General features: G+C 35.2%; 3 protein-coding genes and 1 long non-coding RNA gene across 5 annotated transcripts; all 4 read right to left on the bottom strand.

The window, feature by feature from the left end:
• Positions 1-7,314: 7,314 nt before the first annotated feature.
• LOC104116674 (pentatricopeptide repeat-containing protein At3g14580, mitochondrial-like) lies at positions 7,315-8,692 on the bottom strand. The gene has a single exon (XM_033661423.2). It carries the CDS (start codon positions 8,683-8,685, stop codon positions 7,498-7,500), a length of 1,188 nt encoding a protein of 395 aa, XP_033517314.1. The 5' UTR covers positions 8,686-8,692; the 3' UTR covers positions 7,315-7,497.
• A 1,177-nt stretch (positions 8,693-9,869) lies between these two features.
• On the bottom strand, positions 9,870-14,283 carry LOC104116675 (probable LRR receptor-like serine/threonine-protein kinase At3g47570). Of its 2 annotated transcripts, none has more exons than XM_070181963.1 (3): positions 13,251-14,283; positions 12,868-13,158; positions 9,870-12,437 (listed from the first exon to the last, which is right to left on the bottom strand). In XM_070181963.1, the coding sequence occupies exon 3, from the start codon at positions 11,879-11,881 to the stop codon at positions 10,421-10,423; it is 1,461 nt and encodes a 486-aa protein (XP_070038064.1). In that variant the 5' UTR covers positions 11,882-12,437; positions 12,868-13,158; positions 13,251-14,283; the 3' UTR covers positions 9,870-10,420. The 2 variants fall into 2 exon arrangements, with proteins under 2 accessions (XP_070038064.1, XP_070038065.1); XM_070181964.1 differs by having other exon boundaries at positions 10,517-12,437; positions 13,251-14,139.
• Positions 14,284-15,830: 1,547 nt separating this feature from the next.
• LOC104116670 (uncharacterized) lies at positions 15,831-16,927 on the bottom strand. Its single transcript, XR_011410166.1, has 2 exons — positions 16,731-16,927; positions 15,831-16,118 (listed from the first exon to the last, which is right to left on the bottom strand). It is a non-coding gene; the product is annotated as an uncharacterized lncRNA (long non-coding RNA).
• A 286-nt stretch (positions 16,928-17,213) lies between these two features.
• On the bottom strand, positions 17,214-18,681 carry LOC138891341 (pentatricopeptide repeat-containing protein At3g14580, mitochondrial-like). The gene has a single exon (XM_070181962.1). It carries the CDS (start codon positions 18,546-18,548, stop codon positions 17,328-17,330), a length of 1,221 nt encoding a protein of 406 aa, XP_070038063.1. The 5' UTR covers positions 18,549-18,681; the 3' UTR covers positions 17,214-17,327.
• Positions 18,682-20,324: the final 1,643 nt, after the last annotated feature.

Raw genomic sequence — 20,324 nt, 5'->3', positions numbered from 1 at the left:
TCAGAAGATGGTGCCTAGTTTATCTAGTTTGTCTACATTAGATTGTAAGTAATGTCAACTTGGGAAACATACCCGAGCCTCCTTTTCGCGTAGTGTTGAGAGTCATGCAGAGTCTGTCTTCTCCTTAGTTCATTCTGATATATGGGGTCCTAGTAGAGTCAGTTCATCCTTAGGATTTCGTTATTTTGTCGGTTTCATTGATGATTATTCAAGATGTACTTGGCTTTTCTTAATGAAAGATCATTCTGAGTTATTTTCTATATTCCAGAGTTTCTGTGCTGAAATCAAAAACCAATTTGGTGTTTCTATTCGCATTTTTCGCAGTGATAATACCTTAGAATATTTATCTTCTCACTTTCAGCAGTTTATGACTTCTCAAGGAATTATTCATCAGACATCCTGTCCTTATACCCCTCAGCAAAATGGGGTTGCTGAGAGAAAGAATAGGCACCTTATTGAGACTGCTCGCACACTTCTAATTGAATCTCGTGTTCCGTTGCGTTTTTGGGGCGATGCAGTTCTCACAGCTTGTTATTTGATTAATCGGATGCCTTCATCTCCCATCAAGAATCAGATTCCGCATTCAGTATTGTTTCCCCAGTCACCCTTATACTCTCTTCCACTTCGTGTTTTTGGAAGCATGTGTTTTGTTCAAAACTTAGCCCCTGGGAAAGATAAGTTAGCTCCTCGTGCTCTCATGTGTGTCTTCCTTGGTTATTCTCGTGTACACTCTGTGTTTTATCGGCACTCTGCTTCAAGTCTCTGTATTTATCTGGTAGTCTATGTTGATGATATTGTTATTACTGGTAATGATCAGGATGGTATTACCAATCTGAAGCAGCATCACTTCCAAACTAAGGATCTAGGCAGATTGAAGTACTTTCTAGGTATTGAGGTTGCCCAGTCTAGCTCAGGTATTGTTATTTCTCAAAGAAAATATGCTTTAGACATTCTTGAGGAGGCGGGGATGATAGGTTGCAGACCTGTTGACATTCCGATGGATCCGAATTCTAAACTTATGCTAGGACAGGGGGAGCCGCTTAGCGATCCTGCAAGCTATAGGCGGCTGGTTGGAAAATTAAATTATCTCACAGTGACTAGACCCGACATTTCTTATCCTGTGAGTGTTGTAAGTCAGTTTATGAATTCTCCCTGTGATAGTCATTGGGATGCAGTTGTCCACATTATTCGATATATAAAATCGGCTCCAAGCAAAGGGTTACTCTTAGAGGATCGAGGTCATGAGCAGATCATTGGATACTCAGATGCTGATTGGAGGAAATTTGGTGTCCTGGAAGAGCAAGAAACAGAATGTAGTTGCTCGGTCTAGTGCAGAAACAGAATATCGAGCAATGGTTATGGCAACATGTGAGCTAGTCTGGACCAAACAATTGCTCAAGGAGTTGAAATTTGGTGAAATCAGTCGGATGGAACTTGTGTGCGATAATCAAGCTGCCCTTCATATTGCATCAAATCCGGTGTTCCATGAGAGAACTAAACACATTGAGATTGATTGTCACTTCGTCAGAGAAAAGATACTTTCAGGAGAGATTGCTACAAAGTTTGTGAGGTCGAATGATCAACTTGCAGATATTTTCACCAAGTCTCTCACTGGTCCTCGTATTGGTTATATATGTAACAAGCTCGGTACATATGATTTGTATGCACCGGCTTGAGGGGGAGTGTTAGTTTACAGCATGTATATAGTGTAGTATTGTCCCACATTGGTAGAGGAGTAGTATGTCCTTGTATAGTATAGCTATAAATAAGGACCTCTTGTATTGTATTATTCATCCAATATTAATAACATATTTTCTCCTGTGCCTTCTCACAAGTATCTTACCTAACCTTGTGTGGGGGATTTTCTCCTTAGGATTTGAGTCTTCTATGTCGATTGTAGTCCATGTACGCGAGGTGACGAGTGCGTGCTCAGACTTATTTGTGAAAAGCTGGCCTTTTAGGATTTTTAGGTCCTTATATTCACTGAGTATGAAGTTGTTCTTGATATGATTAAGTTCCTATTTACTAGTTTCACCTCTACATGCTTTAATTAGAATTAATTGTTTTCAGGATTCACTCTTATTGCCTATTTGACTCTTATTTGACTTAACTGAAGATTTTACCTCCTCTATTGCCATGCTATCTTTTCATAACTGCTTATCTTTATTTGGAATTATTCTTATCTCATCCTATAATTTGTTCAGTCTTAATTGAGGTTATGATTATCTTTCCGCTGCTTATCCTTAATTGAATTGTTGAATATCCTTCAAAATTTCCTCAACCTTAAAAGAAGTTTTAGATATCTCACATCTTAGTCGACTTGTTTTATTTGAATTTATTTGACTCATGTTAGCTTCCCTGTTGTTGAAATGTATATTGCGGGACCGTTGCTACATATTAGTTTTTCCCTTGTTGAGTTGATCTCTTTACGCCTAACATTCTTTACTGTGGTTATTCCTTGCGAATTGGTTCTACCGTTTCTTGTAAATTAAAGTTCTTGAGTTGATTTACTTGTCGTGCTTTGTATTATTGCCGTTGTTGCTGTTGTACTTGTTGTGGTGATGCACGAGGTTTCTGTCGTGCGGTTGTTATTATTGTGATGCACGAGGTTTCTGCCGTGTGGTTATTGTATGGGGTTGCATGAGGTTTCTGTGGTGCTATTGTTACTATTGATATTTGCACATGCGGCGTGACAAGGCGGGATATGTATATATATATATATATATATATATATATATATATATATATATATGTGTGTGTGGGTTGCGCATGTGGCGAGACAAGGTGGGAACATTGTTATGCACGTGTGGCGAGACAAGGCGGGCACTTACTTTATTACTGCACACGTGGCGAGACAAGGTGGGCTGTGTCAAGAATTGAATTGTGATGATTTGTGGCCTGGGGGCATTCTTGTTGTTGATATTTGTGTAGTGGTATACGTACCTGTGTGAGCCTTATCTTGTGAAAGTTGTGATAAAATATTCTACGTGCTGTCCGTTCTTTTTCCTTATGTTTATTTGCTGACATGGACTATGGTAGGACATTTGCACAAGCATACACGTAGTTAAGCACTCTTATCGGATAAGAGGTGTTCTTGATATTGTGGAGCATAGATGCTCACCCTTGTTTACTTTACTCTATGTGAGAATGGCTCTATTGGCACGTGAGCCGTCAGTGCGGTTATGAGGTGTTATGAGGGCACATGATGCCAAGTGTTAGGGTTCAGGTATTGAGACCCGTGAGTTGTGATTTGTCCGAGGTTCGGTACCTCGTGAAGTTGTTTGACTAAAACCTGATGTAAAAGCAGTTGTAGTCGCTGAGTTATTACTTGTCCTTGTTGTATTTGTGATTCCGGATTTAGGTTGTGCTCCATTCACTTTGTCTGTGTCATTTTCATGATATTACGTTGATACTTGTTGTTTCCTTCTTGGTTGTCATTACTGTATTGTGAGCCATATTGCATAGTCTTTATGTAGACATCATATTTCTGTTGTTCATATACTTATACCTGTTCAGTTTATTAGACCAGAGGGTGTCTTGACTGTTCCTCGTCACTACTCCACCGAGGTTAGTCTTGATACTTACTGGGCACCGCTGTGGTGTGCTCATTCTACACTTCTGCACATTTTTATGCAAATCCAAGTACTTGTTCGTTAGCTAGCTGTGTGGACTGTTGCTGTGGAGACTCGAGGTAAACCTGTTGTTGCGTTCGCAGGCCTTGGAGTCACCTTTAAGTTTTCGTTTTGCACTGTTTATTCCTATTTCTGGACAGTTGTATTTAGAGGTTTTCTAGCAAACACTCTGTAAAGCTTATGACTTGTACTGCCGTTTTTGGGAATTGTAAGAGATTTCTATTTAAATTGATAGATGTTATTTAAATAATGTTGTTGTTTTAATAAGTGTTAGGCTTACCTAGTCCCTAAGACTAGGTGCCATCACGATACCAAACGGAGGGAAAATTGGGTCGTGACAATAACAAATCTTAATAAAATTATTTTTATGTTAGTGGTTATATATATATCATAAAAGAACAATAATTTTTATAAGATATTTCCATATAAGTACGCATAATTCACAATAAGGTATCTGAGTAATTCTATGATCAAAATTTCCTTCGCTTGCTGGGATCATCCGTCGTCTTTTATCAAACTTAGAGAAAACTCAAATATTTTTAAACAAAAATATTCTATTTGTAAAGGAAATTCTAACTTTTGTTATGGGAAACTTTAGTTGATTACCAAACGAAATTAGGAATTGTTTTATACCCTTTTTATCTATATTTTGAATTGTAAAAATGTTATGCTTTTACTTTGAACACAATTTAATTTCTTCTTAAAAAGTTCCAAGTTTATTTTTAATTTCATATAAGAAAAGAACAATTCTTACTTCTTTATCAAATTATTTTTAATGTGAATTTATCAACGAAACTAAGAATATTATAATTCAAACAACTATTTATGGATGTCCATATTATTTTAACGTTGACATTTTCTCTTAAGTCTTACCCCTTCAATCATGTACTATTTTTTTAAAACAATATACATATATAATACTAAAATTATTTTACAGTGAATGGAGTAATAGGTAAAACTAAAGTATATTCTTAGTTTGACAATTAAAGTTAAGCTGAAAAAGGTATTTGAAAACTATATTTAGACTTACCTTTTAAAGTTGTTTCCTAAAAAAAGTTTAAGAGTTATAGACAAAATGAAATGTTGTTGTAAGCATTGTTAATACAAATTAATACATTATACCTACTCTGTTTGGACTTCTAAACTAAAAATAAAATTCATGTATCATAATTACTATAAGGCATATGAGGACTTATGTAGCATAATGTCTATTTCTTTATAGAATTAGCTAAATAGAATTAATATTTATTATTTTTCGAAAATTTTATTATTTCATTTAATCTTTTTTATAATTCAAGACACTTTTCTTAATACTCATTTATGTGATTTTCTAAAAACAAATACTCATGACACGGGATACACGCGCAAAACGCGTACACTAAGACTAGTATATACTTCCTAGAAGGTGGTTAAATTCTCTAAAATGCTTCTCATATAACTTCCGTCCCAAGAAAGAAGGTTATATATATATATATATATATATATATATATATATATATACTAGTTTTAGGATACGCGCGTTGCGCGTGAATTCTATATCAATGAATATAAAGTATTTAAAATCACGTAAATATTATGAGCTATAAAATAAAATTTTACGGAAAGCACAAGGTCTAAAAAATGATGGATATTGATCTTATTTAAACAATATAATAAAGGCAAAGAGTATGTCACACAAAAGTATTCTAATGCCATACCATAAATTTGATATATTTATATATTTGCTTTAGTAACTCAGATAGAGTAAAATAATATGTTGATTTAAACTCAAATATCATGCAACAATATGTTCATCTTGACCTTAAAAAATAAAGTCTATTTGCTCAGGTACCTAATTTAGTAATATAAATTTCATCTTATTACTATTGGAACTCAAATTAAAAAATACGAAAAACAACATGAGACTCCATATTGTTAGGTTTAGTTATCGTATTACGAATTTAAGGGTAGTATTTAACCGAATTAATTAATTTACATTTAGAAAAAAAATGATTGTCATAAAAATGCAGGTAGAATATTAATATTTATTATATTATTATTTTATTCAACATGAAGTGTATCATAATGAAATATTATTCGCAAAAAGTATAAAAATCTATTAACTTTCATATACATTTTGTGTGTATATATATAGAAAATTACAATAGTGTTTAAGATTTATTTCCATACGCATTTTAAGATTTTTTTGTGTTAAAAAAATTTACTGTTTACTAATTAAAAGTTATTCGTTGATAATATTTTAGTGATATGGTACTTGAGTATTGATTGAATGTTAGTTCACTTAGTTCACGAATGATGTTGTTAAGATATGTTGTCTTTTATCATTTAGATAACTTTTAATTATAATATTAAAATTATAATACAATTAATATTTAACTAAATTATTAGCATAGAAGGTAAAATTTTAAGATTTTAAATCCTAAGTATTAGAACTTTCTTCCAAAAAGCAAAAGGCTTTATATTTACAGTTTGCCTAAGTATTTCATGCTACAAAATTCTGTGGAATTTGGTTGCGTTTTCTATATCTGTTTTTGTTATTTTAAATAATTCAAATAAGGAAGAACTTATTAATGAGAACTTACATAGTTGTCAACATGTATTTCGTGATTAAAGAAATTGATAAAGGGGTATTAATTAAGTAAAAGGAGTTCATATAAGGTAAAATTTTAATTAATTTGTTTTTAAAGTGCAATAGTCAAATAAGGAACAATTAAGTAAGCAAAATTTTAGTTGATTTTAAAGTTCTAAATATTAGAAAAAAAAACTTAAGTTAAATGACTATTTTATCTAATGTGAAACCTATTTTTAAAGGGTAAAAAAGGCGAACGACATTTCGCTAAGGGCCTTCGTGCTTTTAATATAGTATAGATATGTACTAGTCCTTCTTAGAAGGTGGTTAAATTCTCTAAAGTGATCTCTAGGTGTAAATATTTGGTTTGTTTATGATAATACTTCACTGTTTTTACCAAAAACAATAATAATGTATATACTAGTCGTAGGGCGCATTGCGTGTGTACCCCTATCAATGAGTATAATTTTCTTTAAGAATAATATAAATATTACTTATTAAATAGTGTATTTGAAATATAAATATCTAACTAACTTCGCAAAGGAAGAAATCATACCTTACAAAAAGTCCTCAAATTATTGTATGGTTGAAAAGGGGGGGAACTTTCGCGATCTCCTAAAACCTTGTATGGTTGAAAAGGAGCTGCTGTCAAAGGAAAGAAGCAAATGTCAGGTTTTCTCCAACTCTATGAAACTTCAAGTTGCAGTTGCTGTAGTTGGAATTCGGAATATTTGGTTCTTACACTCTCAAACCTCGCATTGCCATGCACCCCAGGTGAAGCAAAGCTCCATGTAACCATACAACAGGCACTAAAAATATTCCGTCCACAAATATTTCTGCGGTCCGCATTTTCTTCTGCAGGCCTCATTTTTGCTCTTCTTTGTTCCTTGAGTCCAAATTCTTCAATTTTTGCGTTCTTTTGAGCATTTTCTTCATCTTTATTCGTCCTCCTTGTTCGCAAAATAATCCCTGAAAATAATCCTTGTATAAAAAACTGTCAAAAGGAAAAGGCAAGATGACGGAAGGCGAGGCTGCTCATGGGGTGACTAGGTCGGGAAGATGTTATGTTCCCGAGGACATGAACAGGGGAGCCCGAAGAAGAGAAAGTAACCCTAGCAGAAATGTAACTGAATTATGAGCTAGAGTTATGTATTGACAAAGATGGGAGTCATAGCTGCTATGAGCTAGTCTAACTATGAATTATATAGAACCTATGCTTTCAATCATTTCCCTGCAACTTTAACATACTAAAAAGAATGTATTTAGGAACTCCATTACGTTTCTAAGTCTAGTCGATTAATTTGCAAGAATTTTTTCATAAGAACAGGTAGTACAACAATCTCCATCAGGAAACAAGCAACCAAGAATCTCCCTCCACAGGCCCATCCTCGGCACAAATCCGTGTCTCACCATCTGCCTCAACACCCTGTCTAAATCACCAAGAAGCTTCCCATTACAAAGGCCATGTATCAACAGCTTATAAGACTCAAAACTTGGATTCACCCTCTTATCAATCATGACATCCATAAAATCTTTAGCCTCTAAATACCTCTTAGCATCAAGCATAGCATACAACACCTCCTGATATGTCCCTGGATTCGGATCACAACCTTTCAGCATTACTTTCTTGAACACCTCAATCCCCTCGTCAACTCTACGTCGCTTCCTAAGCCCCGAAATCAACGTGTTAAACACTATAGCATCCGGTTCAACATTCTCCTTTTCCATCCTCTCTAACAAGCCCAAAGCCTCATCAACGCGACCGCGCTCACATAAAGCATGCATAATAGTCGAAAAAGTCCTCACATTGGGTTGACAATTCTGCTTAGGAAATTCATCGAACACCTTATATGCAGCATCGAGCTCCCCGCAATGACACAACCCCTTAACGATAATATTCAAACAACAGGCATCAATCTCCACACCCAATTCGGAAGCACGAATATACACCTTATGAACAACATCAAATTGTTTAGTATTCACTAACAAATTCAAAACAAAATTGAAAGTTCTCACACTTGGCCAGCACTTATAATTAGGCATATCAAAAAGGGTCTCAATTGCTCTATTAATTCTACCAGCCAAATGCCCATAAATCTTAATAACATCATAGAAAAAATCATCAGAAAGTCTACACTTCCTTTCAAATTTGATCTTTTCCATAAGGGTGTCAATTGCATCAAAATTCCTAGTCATTGCTAGGTTTTTGACAACTACACTATAAATGGCTTCATTGGGTTTATAATCTTTTCGTTTTGAGATTTGATTGAGTAAATTTAGAGCTGAATTTGGGTCTTTGAGATTTTGGAAAATTTTGATGACCTCATTTGGGCTTAACCAATCTTTGTAGTGTATAAGGTTGACTTCATCAAAATTTTGTATTTGAAATGATGAAAATGGACATGAATGTGGAAAATATAGTGGAGATTGAAAGATTAATCTGTGGATAATGGGTCTGTAAGAGACAAAACGAACTAAAAACATTGTTTTATTGTCCAAGCAAAAAGCCGTAGAATATGTATATATAAAGAAATCCTAAGCTCTGATGTGAATATTTACTTATATTTGGGGTCTACGTCAAATCAAACAATTAAATCTTAAAAGTTAAAAGTTAAAATAGATATCACTTAACTATGATTAAGAAACATTATTTTTTATGCAGTTATCAACCTCTGCTTAACAACTTAACTTGTAATTGGACCATTAATTTGAATTTCGATATTTTTTTCCCCATATTATGAGTCAAAGATTGAATAAGTAAAATATTAACTTGTAATTGGACCATTGATTTGAATTTCGATATTTTTTCTCATATTATGATTCAAAGATTGAATAAGTAAAATATTAACTTGTAATTGGACCATTGATTTGAATTTTGATTTTTTCCTCATATTATGAGTCAAAGATTGAATAAGTAAAATATTAACTTGTAATTGGACCACTGATTTGAATTTCGATATTTTTCTCCATATTATGAGTCAAAGATTAAATAAGTAAAATACTAACATGTAATTGGACCATTGATTTGAATTTCGATATTTTTTCCCATATTATGAGTCAAAGATTGAATAAGTAAAATATTAATTCATGTAGTTTAGCCTTAATATTAATCTTAAATTCCCAAACGAATTGTAGGCTAAATTTTATTTTATTTTTTTAAAGAAAAAGAAACCTTGATTATGTCTAATATCTTTTTGTAATCAAACATCATCATTTGCTTATATTTCTTTTTATTTATCTTAATGTCTAATATCCTTTAGCAGATACTTTTCAGCACCAGCAAGAGAGTGGGAAAGCAACAAGATATACTTAAAATGAGATTTTTACACAATATAACCGCTAACAAAAATAACAGACAAATGTATAGTATACATATTTTATATTTTTTTTTTTTCTGTTTGACTAGCGGCTGTATATATTTGGCCAATGGACAAATGTGTTAAAAGCCTTGCATACTAGCAGTCGCATTTCACTTTTGGAATGGCTTAACTTCAGCTGTGGTTCCAGAGTCTAAAAGCCTTGCATAACAGATCATCCCACAAGTGAGGTTTGGGGAGGGTAGTGTGCACGCAGACCTTATCCCTACCCCGAGGGAGTAGAGAGGTTGTTTCCGATAGACCCTCGGCTCAAGAAGACGAAAAGAGACAATATATCAGTACCATCAAAAATCGCCTTGCATACCAGATCATTACTTACAAAATTACATACACTGCTATGATGAACTTAAGTCCTAGCGCATAATTGAAAGCTTAACACAACCATAATATATAGGTAATGAAGCAGCAATCGAGAGTCGATCGCTGATTCCACCTAGCAGCAACTACTGACAAAGTAGAGCCTAATCTTTGTAAGTGTTGAAAGAGCCTCTTCCATACTAATTCTTGCATCAGGTATCATCACAGTGCAACTCAAAGCTAATTCCATGATAGATAGCAGACACTGCATCTTTGCATCGCTTTGTTCATCCCCTGGATGTACCAAATTAGCATCCACCACCTTATGAATTGCACCTGGAAAAGAATCGCTAACCCAACTTCTTATGCTCAATTCTCCGATAAATATATCATCACTTGGTCTCATTCTTGTAAACGTCTCCATCATCAGGATGCCAAAACTATAAACATCGCAGCTCGTGGATACTATACCATTTTGTCCATACTCTACAATCATGCATGGTAAAAAATGATCAAGGAATATGCTAAGCACTATTTAGGTTATTTTAAAGATGCAAGTAAAAAGTTCTGATACCTGGAGCAATATATCCTAGGGTTGCAATTGTACATGTTAGAACAAAATCCTCCCCTGCATCCAACAATTTTGCAATGCCAAAATCACTGACATGGCCAACCATTTCTTGATCTAGCAAGACATTGCTTGGTTTTAAGTCGCAATGCACCACAGGTGTTGAATAGCCATTGTGGAGATAGTCCATCGCAGATGCAACATCTATCATTATATCTAATCTATGCATCATGTCTAAGAAAAAGTTATGAGAATATAGCCATTTTTCAAGTGTTCCATTCGGCATGTATTCCAATACTAAGGCTTTGAATTCAAGGTTGGAGCAACTGGTGATCACTTTAGTAAGATTTTGATGGCGGAGGTTGCGCAGCATCTCATATTTTGTATCAAAACTTTTGAATGCACCCTCCAATTGCACATCGAATACCTTTGCTGCGAAAAACGTACCATCCTTAAGTATCCTTTTGTAGACCTTGCTGAAACTCCCATTACCAAGCAAGTTGCTTTCACTGAATCCTTTTGTTGCTTGTTCAAGTTCATAATAAGAAATTCTTTCATGCTCTTTAACGAGCGACACATCAGCTTGATCTATATTCTTTTTTATCTTTCTCAATATTAACACCGCATATCCAACGACCAATGCAAAGAGTGATCCTATCCCTAACAAAGTATATAAACCTATAAGCACTCTTTTTCTTCTTGACTTCTTTGTATATTTTGGAGGACATGGTTTTACGTTAAATCGGGAGTCACCACAGAGTGCATCATTGGACAGGAAGGATTGGCTCGTGATATTTGCAAAAGGTCCACCGGTGGGAATTTCACCACTAAGTTTATTAAATGAGATGTTCAGGTATTTAATACACACAAGAGCTTCTAATGACTTTGGAATCTCACCACTAAGATTGTTAAAGGACAAATCCAAGAATTCCAAGGCAAGCATTTTCCCTAATGAATCTGGAATAGGCCCATCTAATTTATTATGTTCTAAAAAAAGATAGGTCAATCTATCTAGACCTCCTATAGAGCTAGGGATATTACCAGAGACATTATTTTTTGACAGTTTAATGAGTGTGGCAGCCTTTAAATTTCCAATCTCCAGAGGAATTTGCCCACTTAATAAATTGGACGAAACATTGAATTCTATGATATCTCGAAGGCTTCCCAAGCTTGCAGGTAATCTCGAATTCAGCCTGTTATAAGCCAGATTAAGTTTCCTTAAACTGGTAATGGTCCCTAAGCATGGTGGCACTGAACCGGTAATCTGATTTCCCGATAGGTCTAATTCTCCAAGATTCTGTAAATTACAGATAACATAAGGTATGGTTCCTGCTATCTTGTTTTTAAATAGGTAAATCTCTTGAAGTTTCAGCATGCGTTCGATAATTTTTGGAATATATCCACTCAACTCATTGTTAAATAGACTCATCCTTGCCATTCCAGTAACATTACCAATTTCTTCAGGAATGAAGCCCTTCAGTTTACAACTTTGTCCATCAAAAATCTGCAGAGAGTTAGAGAAATTCCCAACTGATGGAGGTAAAACACCATCAAACGGATTGTCAGAGAACCTGAGATCTCTCAGTTTCCTACAATTTGTCAAAGGTGTTAGGAAGCTCAATATTGAATCGCTGAAAAAATTATTCCCCCCAAGGACAAAACCTCAAGATATTCTAAGTTACCAAGTGATTCAGGAATTGGACCTGTGAATCTGTTGAGCGTGAGATCAAGTTTTCTGAGTCTTGACGAATTTGAGATAGTAGCAGAGATAAAACCACTCAGATTATTACCACCACAAAGAAGTTCTTCTAGGCTGGGCATTTTACGGCCTAAATCTGAAGGTAGAGTACCTGAAAGCCTATTTACTCCAAGTCCAAGGATACTCAGTGCTGATATGTTCAAAATACTTGCCGGGACAGAACTAGTAAACTCGTTTACAGTTAAATCCAGATACTGTAGATTCTTAAGATTACCTAGCTCCGCCGGTATCTCTCCTGTCATGTGGGGGAAATACTATATTAGTACCAATTTGGCGGAAGATAATTTAGATTCTTGTAAGGAAATATCTTTCTACCTTACTAGTAAGATTGCTAGTAAGGTAATCTTCTATAAAATCAATATAAAGAAAGTGAAAGTGGAATAGAATGCGTCTTGTCTTTTCACCTAAGTAACTCATATAAGTACTATAATCCCTATAATGGTTATTAATAATACAAGAATAGAAATAGTAGGTTTTTTCTTCCTTACAAAGTTTCTTCTTGTGAAAGCAGACTTTACACATAAGCTACATAAACACTTTAATAGGAACAATTGGACCTAAAATAGTAGTACTAGTAAATCATTCATGAAGTCAATTTATGGTTCTAAATTTTATGATGTTCATTGAATTAGTTAACGGATGCAGAAACTAGGATTTTCCTAGACCTGTGAAACTGTTGTACGAGAGATCAAGTGTTCTGAGTCTTGAAGAATTTGAGATTGAAGCAGAGATAGAACCACTCAGATTATTCGATCCGCAAGAAAATTCTTCTAAGCTGGGAATTCCACGGCCAAAATCGGATGGTAGACGACCTGAAAGCCTGTTTACAGAAAGATCTAAGATCTGCAGTGCTGACATGTTGAAAATATTTGTAGGGATAGAACCCGTAAACTCATTCTTGGATAATCCCAGCAACCGTAGTTTCTTAAGATTACCTAGCTCCACTGGTATCTCTCCTGTCAAGTGGGGGAAATACTATATGAATACCAATTCGGCAGGAAGAATATTTTAATTAGATTTCTCGTAAAAAGTAGTACTATTACACTACCTTGCAAGTGCTGATATCCAAGATATAATTCTGTAAGAGCTTTTAAGTTGGCTAACTCTCTTGGTACAGTTCCAGTGAACTTATTGCCAGACAATGACAAGATTCGAAGCTTTCTGCACTTTCCTAGGTTTGGTGGAATAACACCGTCTAGGTTGTTAACTGGGATGTGAAGAACTTCCAAGTTTGGAAGATTTTCACATATAGTTGTTGGAAGATTACCAGCAAGATTGTTTCTGAAAAGAGTAATGATTCGCATTGTTGTAATGTTAAAGATTGATGGTGGTATAGAGCCAGTAAGTTTTAGGTGGAATTTTCCCATAAAATTGGTGTCTCGAAAGGCGCAAGATGCGAAGGTTTGGTAACAGACCTAAGAATGATGGAATGACACCAGTAAAGTTATTGCTTTCGACAATAATCAATTTCAACCTCTGCAAATGAGACAACTCTTCTGGCAACTCTCCGTGGAAATTGTTGTTACTGATGTCAAGGGAAACAAGAAATGAGAGGTTTCCAACGTGTGGAGGAACGGTACCATAAAGTTGCATGCTAGAAATGTCTAAAGCTGTGATTCTATTGTGGCGCGAGCTACAAGTGATGCCAATCCAGCTGCAAACCGAGCTGGAGAACGACCAGTTGCTTGCTATGATATCATTAGGATCAGAAGAAGAAATGTGAGATTTTAAGGCAAGAAGTGCATCTTTATCAGTGCTAATATTGGGAACAATAGCCAGTGAAGTATGGTAATGAAGCAGAATGAAAACAGCAAGACCAAAGAGAAGATTGCAACTTCTGCCCATAGCTAATAAACAAGAATTGATGAGGCAAAGCAATGATCATATTCATTTGACACTAGTAATATATACTGTCGTTATTCTATGGTTTTTTGGTTAAGATTGTCAATTTGAAGTTGTATTGGACTATTGGGGAATGCCGGCCAATTTGGTTTGAGCATACAATCAACAAGTCTCTGTTGACTTTGTGGTATCAAATTCATTGGATGCAAATATACTGTCATTAGTCTTTGGAGTGTTTTTTGTCAATTATTTGGACTACAAGTTTTATTAGTCAAACTCGACGAACAGGATTTCTTTTTCTCTTTTTTATCTTATTGGTTTTGTGTGAGGATTGGGTGCAGGAGAGTGAAAACCGATGTATGATTGAGGGAGACCAGCATTTTATTATAAAAGACATTCTAAAAATAGGTGCTGACTTGGCTATCTACGTGGCAATTTAATTGAGGGTCTGATGCCACAGTAAAAACGTGTGGGCTGAGGGCAATTTTGCACAATTTATTAACGGTAAGGGTGGATTTAAACTAAAAATATAACGAAGGATAAATATAAATTATATACTACAGTACATGGGTGAATCCGGACTTTTTCCCTTTTTTCTTTCGCTAGTTTCTAATCCTCGCCCCAACTCTTCTTTTTTGTTTCTTGATTCTTGAGACACATGGTTTTTATTTTCTTTTTATCTTATTGGTTTAGAGAGTTTATGTTGCAGTCTTAACGTATCCTCTTAAATTTTTCAATTTACATTCTTTTTTATGATTTGCTTCCCAAAGTATTTATCTTATTTATTTGAACTATATGATAACTTCAAGTATGTATAACGCTTAAAAGAGAACGGTGACGTGTCGCATGTTCTTGATTAAGCGCAAGTTAAAAGAGAATGGAATGGAACAACGCGTCATATACTACAAGAACTATATATTAACTCCAGGATGTAAGTTAGGTGTCATACTTTCTTGATTTTCTTACTATAATAATAAGATCAAACATAAGTAGAATAATATTTACAACAGGACTCGGAATTAAGGCGAACTTCATATATCTATGGGTGGACGTTCGGGAAGTTCGGATTGGATATGAAAATTTTAGTTTGAGTTTTTGATTTTCGGATTGAAAAAATAACAATCCAAATAAGCTCGGACTGGATCAGATTTTTTAAGTTCGGTTTCGGATTAGTCGGTTTGGATATTTTGGATTTTCGATTTTGAGCTTATAAATTGAGATGTTTCTTCTTTTTATAAAAATGAATATCCAAATGAAATACTCATGTTAAATTGTCTGAAAAGTTCCTCATGCTTACCGTAATTATCCAAATAAAGTATTCAAGTAATGAAATTATTATCAAGGAAATACAATAGAGACATATGACCGATAAGAAGTAGCAATAGTAAAATCATGTCCAAATAGAAAGTATTCTGACGATAACTATTAATACTGAATATATGAGATAATATCTAATAGGTAGGGTATTGAACTTATCACAACTAAATATAAAGTATAAAAATTTCGGATTTTCGGATATCCAAAAATTCGAAGTACCAAATCCAATATCCAATCCAAAATTCAAAATTTTTAAAAATTAAATCCGAAATTCAATCCGTAATCCGAAAATCCAAACCAAAAATTCAAAGCTTCGGATGTTGGTTTGGATTTCGGATTTGCCCAAACTATGCCCATCCCAACCCAAATGGCATGATCCTTCGGAGTATGTATAGGGTGGATCCATCTAATTGTTTCTTCTAGCATGATTTCTTAATTTTGGAAAGAAAAAATAAATAGGAATCATAAATTAATAGAAAGTAATAAAAATTAAAAATAATTCTTATGGAAAAATAGTTCAAAAATTATAGTCAGACAATTTAGTGTTTCAACTTCCAAACAGTATTACTATTGTTCATTGTGAGATCGATGTAATTAATATATACTCAAATGAATATAGGTGTCTCTTTTCCAAGAGTTTAAGTTTTTAGATGAAGCGGATCAAAGCAGCTGGAGATGATGATCAGTTCAAATCTCACCATCAATTCGCAGTGTCGGGACCAGAATTTTCACCAAGGGATGCCAAAATATAATCAACCTGTGTTCACAAAGATGAATCGATCAAGAGAAGCAGCCACAATAGTGAAGGAGAAAAGACCAGACTTATTATATTCTGAACATGTAGTGCTCAGTGTGATCAAAAGTAAAAAGAATCTTGGAATCACCAAATCTTATGTGAAAAGAGAGATATCAAACATCCCACCAACTCTTGTGGACAAAACCCTAACTTCACTTGTCAAAAAGACGATAAAAACTGTTGTGAACATCCAAAACAAGTCCAAGAAAAATCCATGCAGCATGTAAGAATTGAATAAATAAATTAAAGAGTCTCTTCCGATGTTCGCTCAAATTCAACATGAGGAGTAATGACCACAACGGGATGTGGTGCGATGAATGAGATCCCTCTAACCTTAACTAGATATCTCGAGTTCGAACCCTAGAAATGGAGAAACCCCTAGTAAGGAGAGATTCATCTTTTAGAATTTGTTTAGATAGTTGTTACCAATATACTATATTGTATTGTTATTTTAAATAATGAGCCTATGCGATATTGCGATGCGAATTTGAATTTTCATTGTGCTAGTTATCACGATCAAGTTAAAGAAATTATTAGCATGATGTTTCTCAGAGCGACGAGTTGGAGGAATACCTGACACTGCTTCATATTCAGTCGAAGGTTTCGCATTGCCAAGCTGAAGGAACCCTAAAGCCAGTGGAAGAGGATATATAGTTGGAAAATCCTTGAAAAGTTTCATAGCCAGGAGGCAGCTTATGGTGGTGATAGTGGTGATTATGGTGGTGGTGGTGACGACCATGGTGGTAGTGCATCATCTTGTCCTTTCACTTGGAATGAAAATTTTGAATTCAGAAGCTGTAGGAGTGATAAGAAATGGATATTGGATCTATCAATTCCAAAAACTATCTCATGAGGTAAGAGTTGCCCAAAACAAACATAAGGAGACCAAATTCCTATCTCACAGCTAATGTGGGACTTCTAATACCACCCCCACCCCCCACCCCACCCCTTTGCGGCACGCCCAGACCATGCCAACTGGAGCATGGGTCTGATACCATGTACAGAAATAGACATAAATTCTAATCCAACCCCAAAAACTAGCTCATGAGATAAGGATTGCCAAAAGCTATATAAGAAGACTAAATTCCCATCCTGCAATCAATGTGATACTTCTAACAGCATGTAATGGGACTTGTAATACCATTCAGTTAATTTTCTAAACCTCGTAGATTAGTCCGCAAGAATTTCTTCATCTGAATAGGCAGTACAACAATCGCCATCAGGAGGAAACAAGCAACCAAGAATGTGCCTCCACATACCCATCCTCGGCACAAATCCGTGTCTCACCATCTGCCTCAACACCCAGTCTAAATCGGCAAGAAGCTTCCCATTACAAAGGCCATGTATCAACAGCTTATAAGACTCAAAACTTGGATTCACCCTCTTATCAATCATAACAGCCATAAAATCTTTTGCCTCCAAATACCTCTTGGCATCAAGCAAAGCGTACAACACCTCTTGATATGTCCCTGGATTCGGATCACAACCTTTCAGCATTACTTTCTTGAACATCTCAATCCCCTCGTCAGCTCTTCCTTGCTTTCTGAGCCCCGAAATCAGCGTGTTAAACACGATAGCATCTGGTTCAACATCCTCCTTTTCCATCCTCTCTAACAATCCCAACGCCTCATTAACACGACCACGCTCGCACAAAGCATGCATTATAGTCGAAAAAGTCCTCACATTGGGTTGACATTTCTGCTTAGGAAATTCATCGAACACCTTATATGCAGCATCGAGCTCCCCGCAATGACACAACCCCTTAACGATAATATTCAAACAACAAGCATCAATCTCCACACCCAAATCAGAAGCACGAATATACACCTTATGAACAACATCAAATTGTTTAGTATTCACTAACAAATTCAGTACAAAATTGAAAGTTTTCACACTTGGCCAGCACTTATAATTAGGCATATCGAAAAGGGTCTCAATTGCTCTATTAATTCTACCAGCTAAATGCCCATAAATCTTAATAACATTATAGAAAAACTCATCAGAAAGTCTACACTTTCTTTCAAATTTGATTTTCTCCATAAGTGTCTCAATTGCATCAAAATTCTTAGCAATTGCTAGGTTTTTGACAACTACATTATAAATGGCTTCATTGGGTTTGTAATCTTTACGTTTTGAGATTTGATTAAGTACTGTCAAAGCTGAATTTGGGTTTTTGAGATTTTGGAAAATTTTGATGACCTCATTTGGGCTTAACCAATCTTTGTAGTTAACAAGGTTGATTTCATCAGAATTTTGTATTTGAGATGATGAAAATGGACGTGAAGGAGAAAAACAGAGTGGAGATTGAAAGATTAATCTGTGGATAATGGGTCTGTAAGAGACAAAACGAACTAAAAACATTGTTTTATATGGGTTTATGAGATTTTGCATGTTTGGTTTTTCTAGAGAAGAATTATAAGGGGGCACGCAGGATACTTAAACAATTGGAGCGCTGCTTATAATTGCAATACCAAAGTAAGAAATCTTAAGCTTTGATGGTAAATACATATCAACATCGGATGCAGGAGATTGCAATAATCTTTAATGTTAAAATTTAAAATGACAATACATATCACTTAACAATAGAGATTGCAATAGTCTTTAATGCTGGAGCACCCCCTAGAATACAAAATGTTGTCCACATATTTAATAGGGGTTTAGAAATAAGAATTGTGAAATTTCGGATATGAATACAATTTTGAGCTGTTTTTGAATTTATGGGAAAGCTTTGAAGTGAAAATTTTTAAAAATAGTTTTTTTGGAGTTTTTCAAATTCCAAAAAAATATGAAATTCAATTTCAAGTGAAATTTGAAATTTGAAATTTTCATGGCCAATCATGATTTCGAAAAAAAGTGAAAAATATTTTAGGAAAAAAGAATCTTTTTTTATGGCCAAACGGGCCCTTAAATTCTAAATTTAGCTCAGTGTTTGGGTTGATTTTTTATAATGAGATAACATGTTGCAGCCGTGTTATGGTTCTTGTACATATCTTACTTTGGTGTTTAATACAAAAAATTTAGTTACCAAAAAAAAATTGTAAAAGTGTGTAAAAAAGACAAAATGTCATGCATTTGCTAAATTGGTATAAACGTCATGTGCAAGTAATTTTTTACCGAATTTCAATATATATTGATAAAGAAATCTTATCTTCTTTTTTGCAGTTATCAACCTATGCTCAGAGGTTATTGAGGTTAGTCAAGGCGCGAGAAAGGAAGGCGCGTGAGTTGGACCAAGTGAAGTGCATCAAGGACGAAGAAGGTAGAGTTTGGTTGGATGAAGGGCTCATCTGTCGGAGATGGCAGACCTACTTCCATAGTCTCTTGAACGAGGAGGGGACAAGAGCATTGTACTAGGTGATTTGAAACTCTCCGGGAGTTGTTGTGACTTAGGGTATTGTAGGCGGATTAGAGTTATGAAGTTGAGGTGGCTATGTGTAAGATGAGCAGGGGCAAAGCGACCGGGCCAGATGAAATCCCTGTGGAATTTTGGAAGAGGGTGCGCAAGACAGGCTTGGAGTGGCTCACTAGGTTATTTAATGTCATTTTTAGAACGAATAAGATGCCCGAAGAGTGGAGGTGGAGCACGATGGTTCCTGTATACAAGAACAAGGGTGATATCCAAAATTGCAATAATTATCAGGGTATCAAGCTGCTTAGCTATACTATGAAAGTCTATGAGAGAGTGATAGAGCTAAGGGTGAGAAGGAGTGTGACTATTTCCGAGAATCAATTTGGGTTTGTTCCGGGGCGTTCGACTATAGAAGACATCCACCTTGTTAGGAGATTGATGGAACAGTATAGGGAAAGAAAGAAGGACTTGCATATGGCGTTCATCGACTTAGAAAAGGCATACGATAAAGTTCCGAGAAAGGTTTTGTGCAGATGTTTGGAGGTTAGAAGTGTACCTGTTGCCTACGTTAGATTGATTAAGGACATGGACCATTTTTCGGTTATGATGGAGTTGCATCAGGGGTCGGCACTCAACCCGTTCTTGGAAGCAATGGGAGGTGCCGTGGTGCATGCTATTTGCAGATGATATTGTATTGATTGACGAGACGCGAGACGTGTGAACGCGCAATTAGAGATATAGAGGCAGACCCTGGAATCTAAAGGTTTCAAGTTGAATATGACCAAAACAGAATACTTGGAGTGTAAGTTCAGTCGTGG

Source organism: Nicotiana tomentosiformis, chromosome 8, assembly GCF_000390325.3.
Source record: "Nicotiana tomentosiformis chromosome 8, ASM39032v3, whole genome shotgun sequence".
In the NCBI taxonomy this organism is placed as follows: Eukaryota; Viridiplantae; Streptophyta; class Magnoliopsida; order Solanales; family Solanaceae; genus Nicotiana; species Nicotiana tomentosiformis.
Note: the sequence above shows the minus strand (reverse complement) of the source record. Positions and strands in the feature narration are given on the sequence as shown.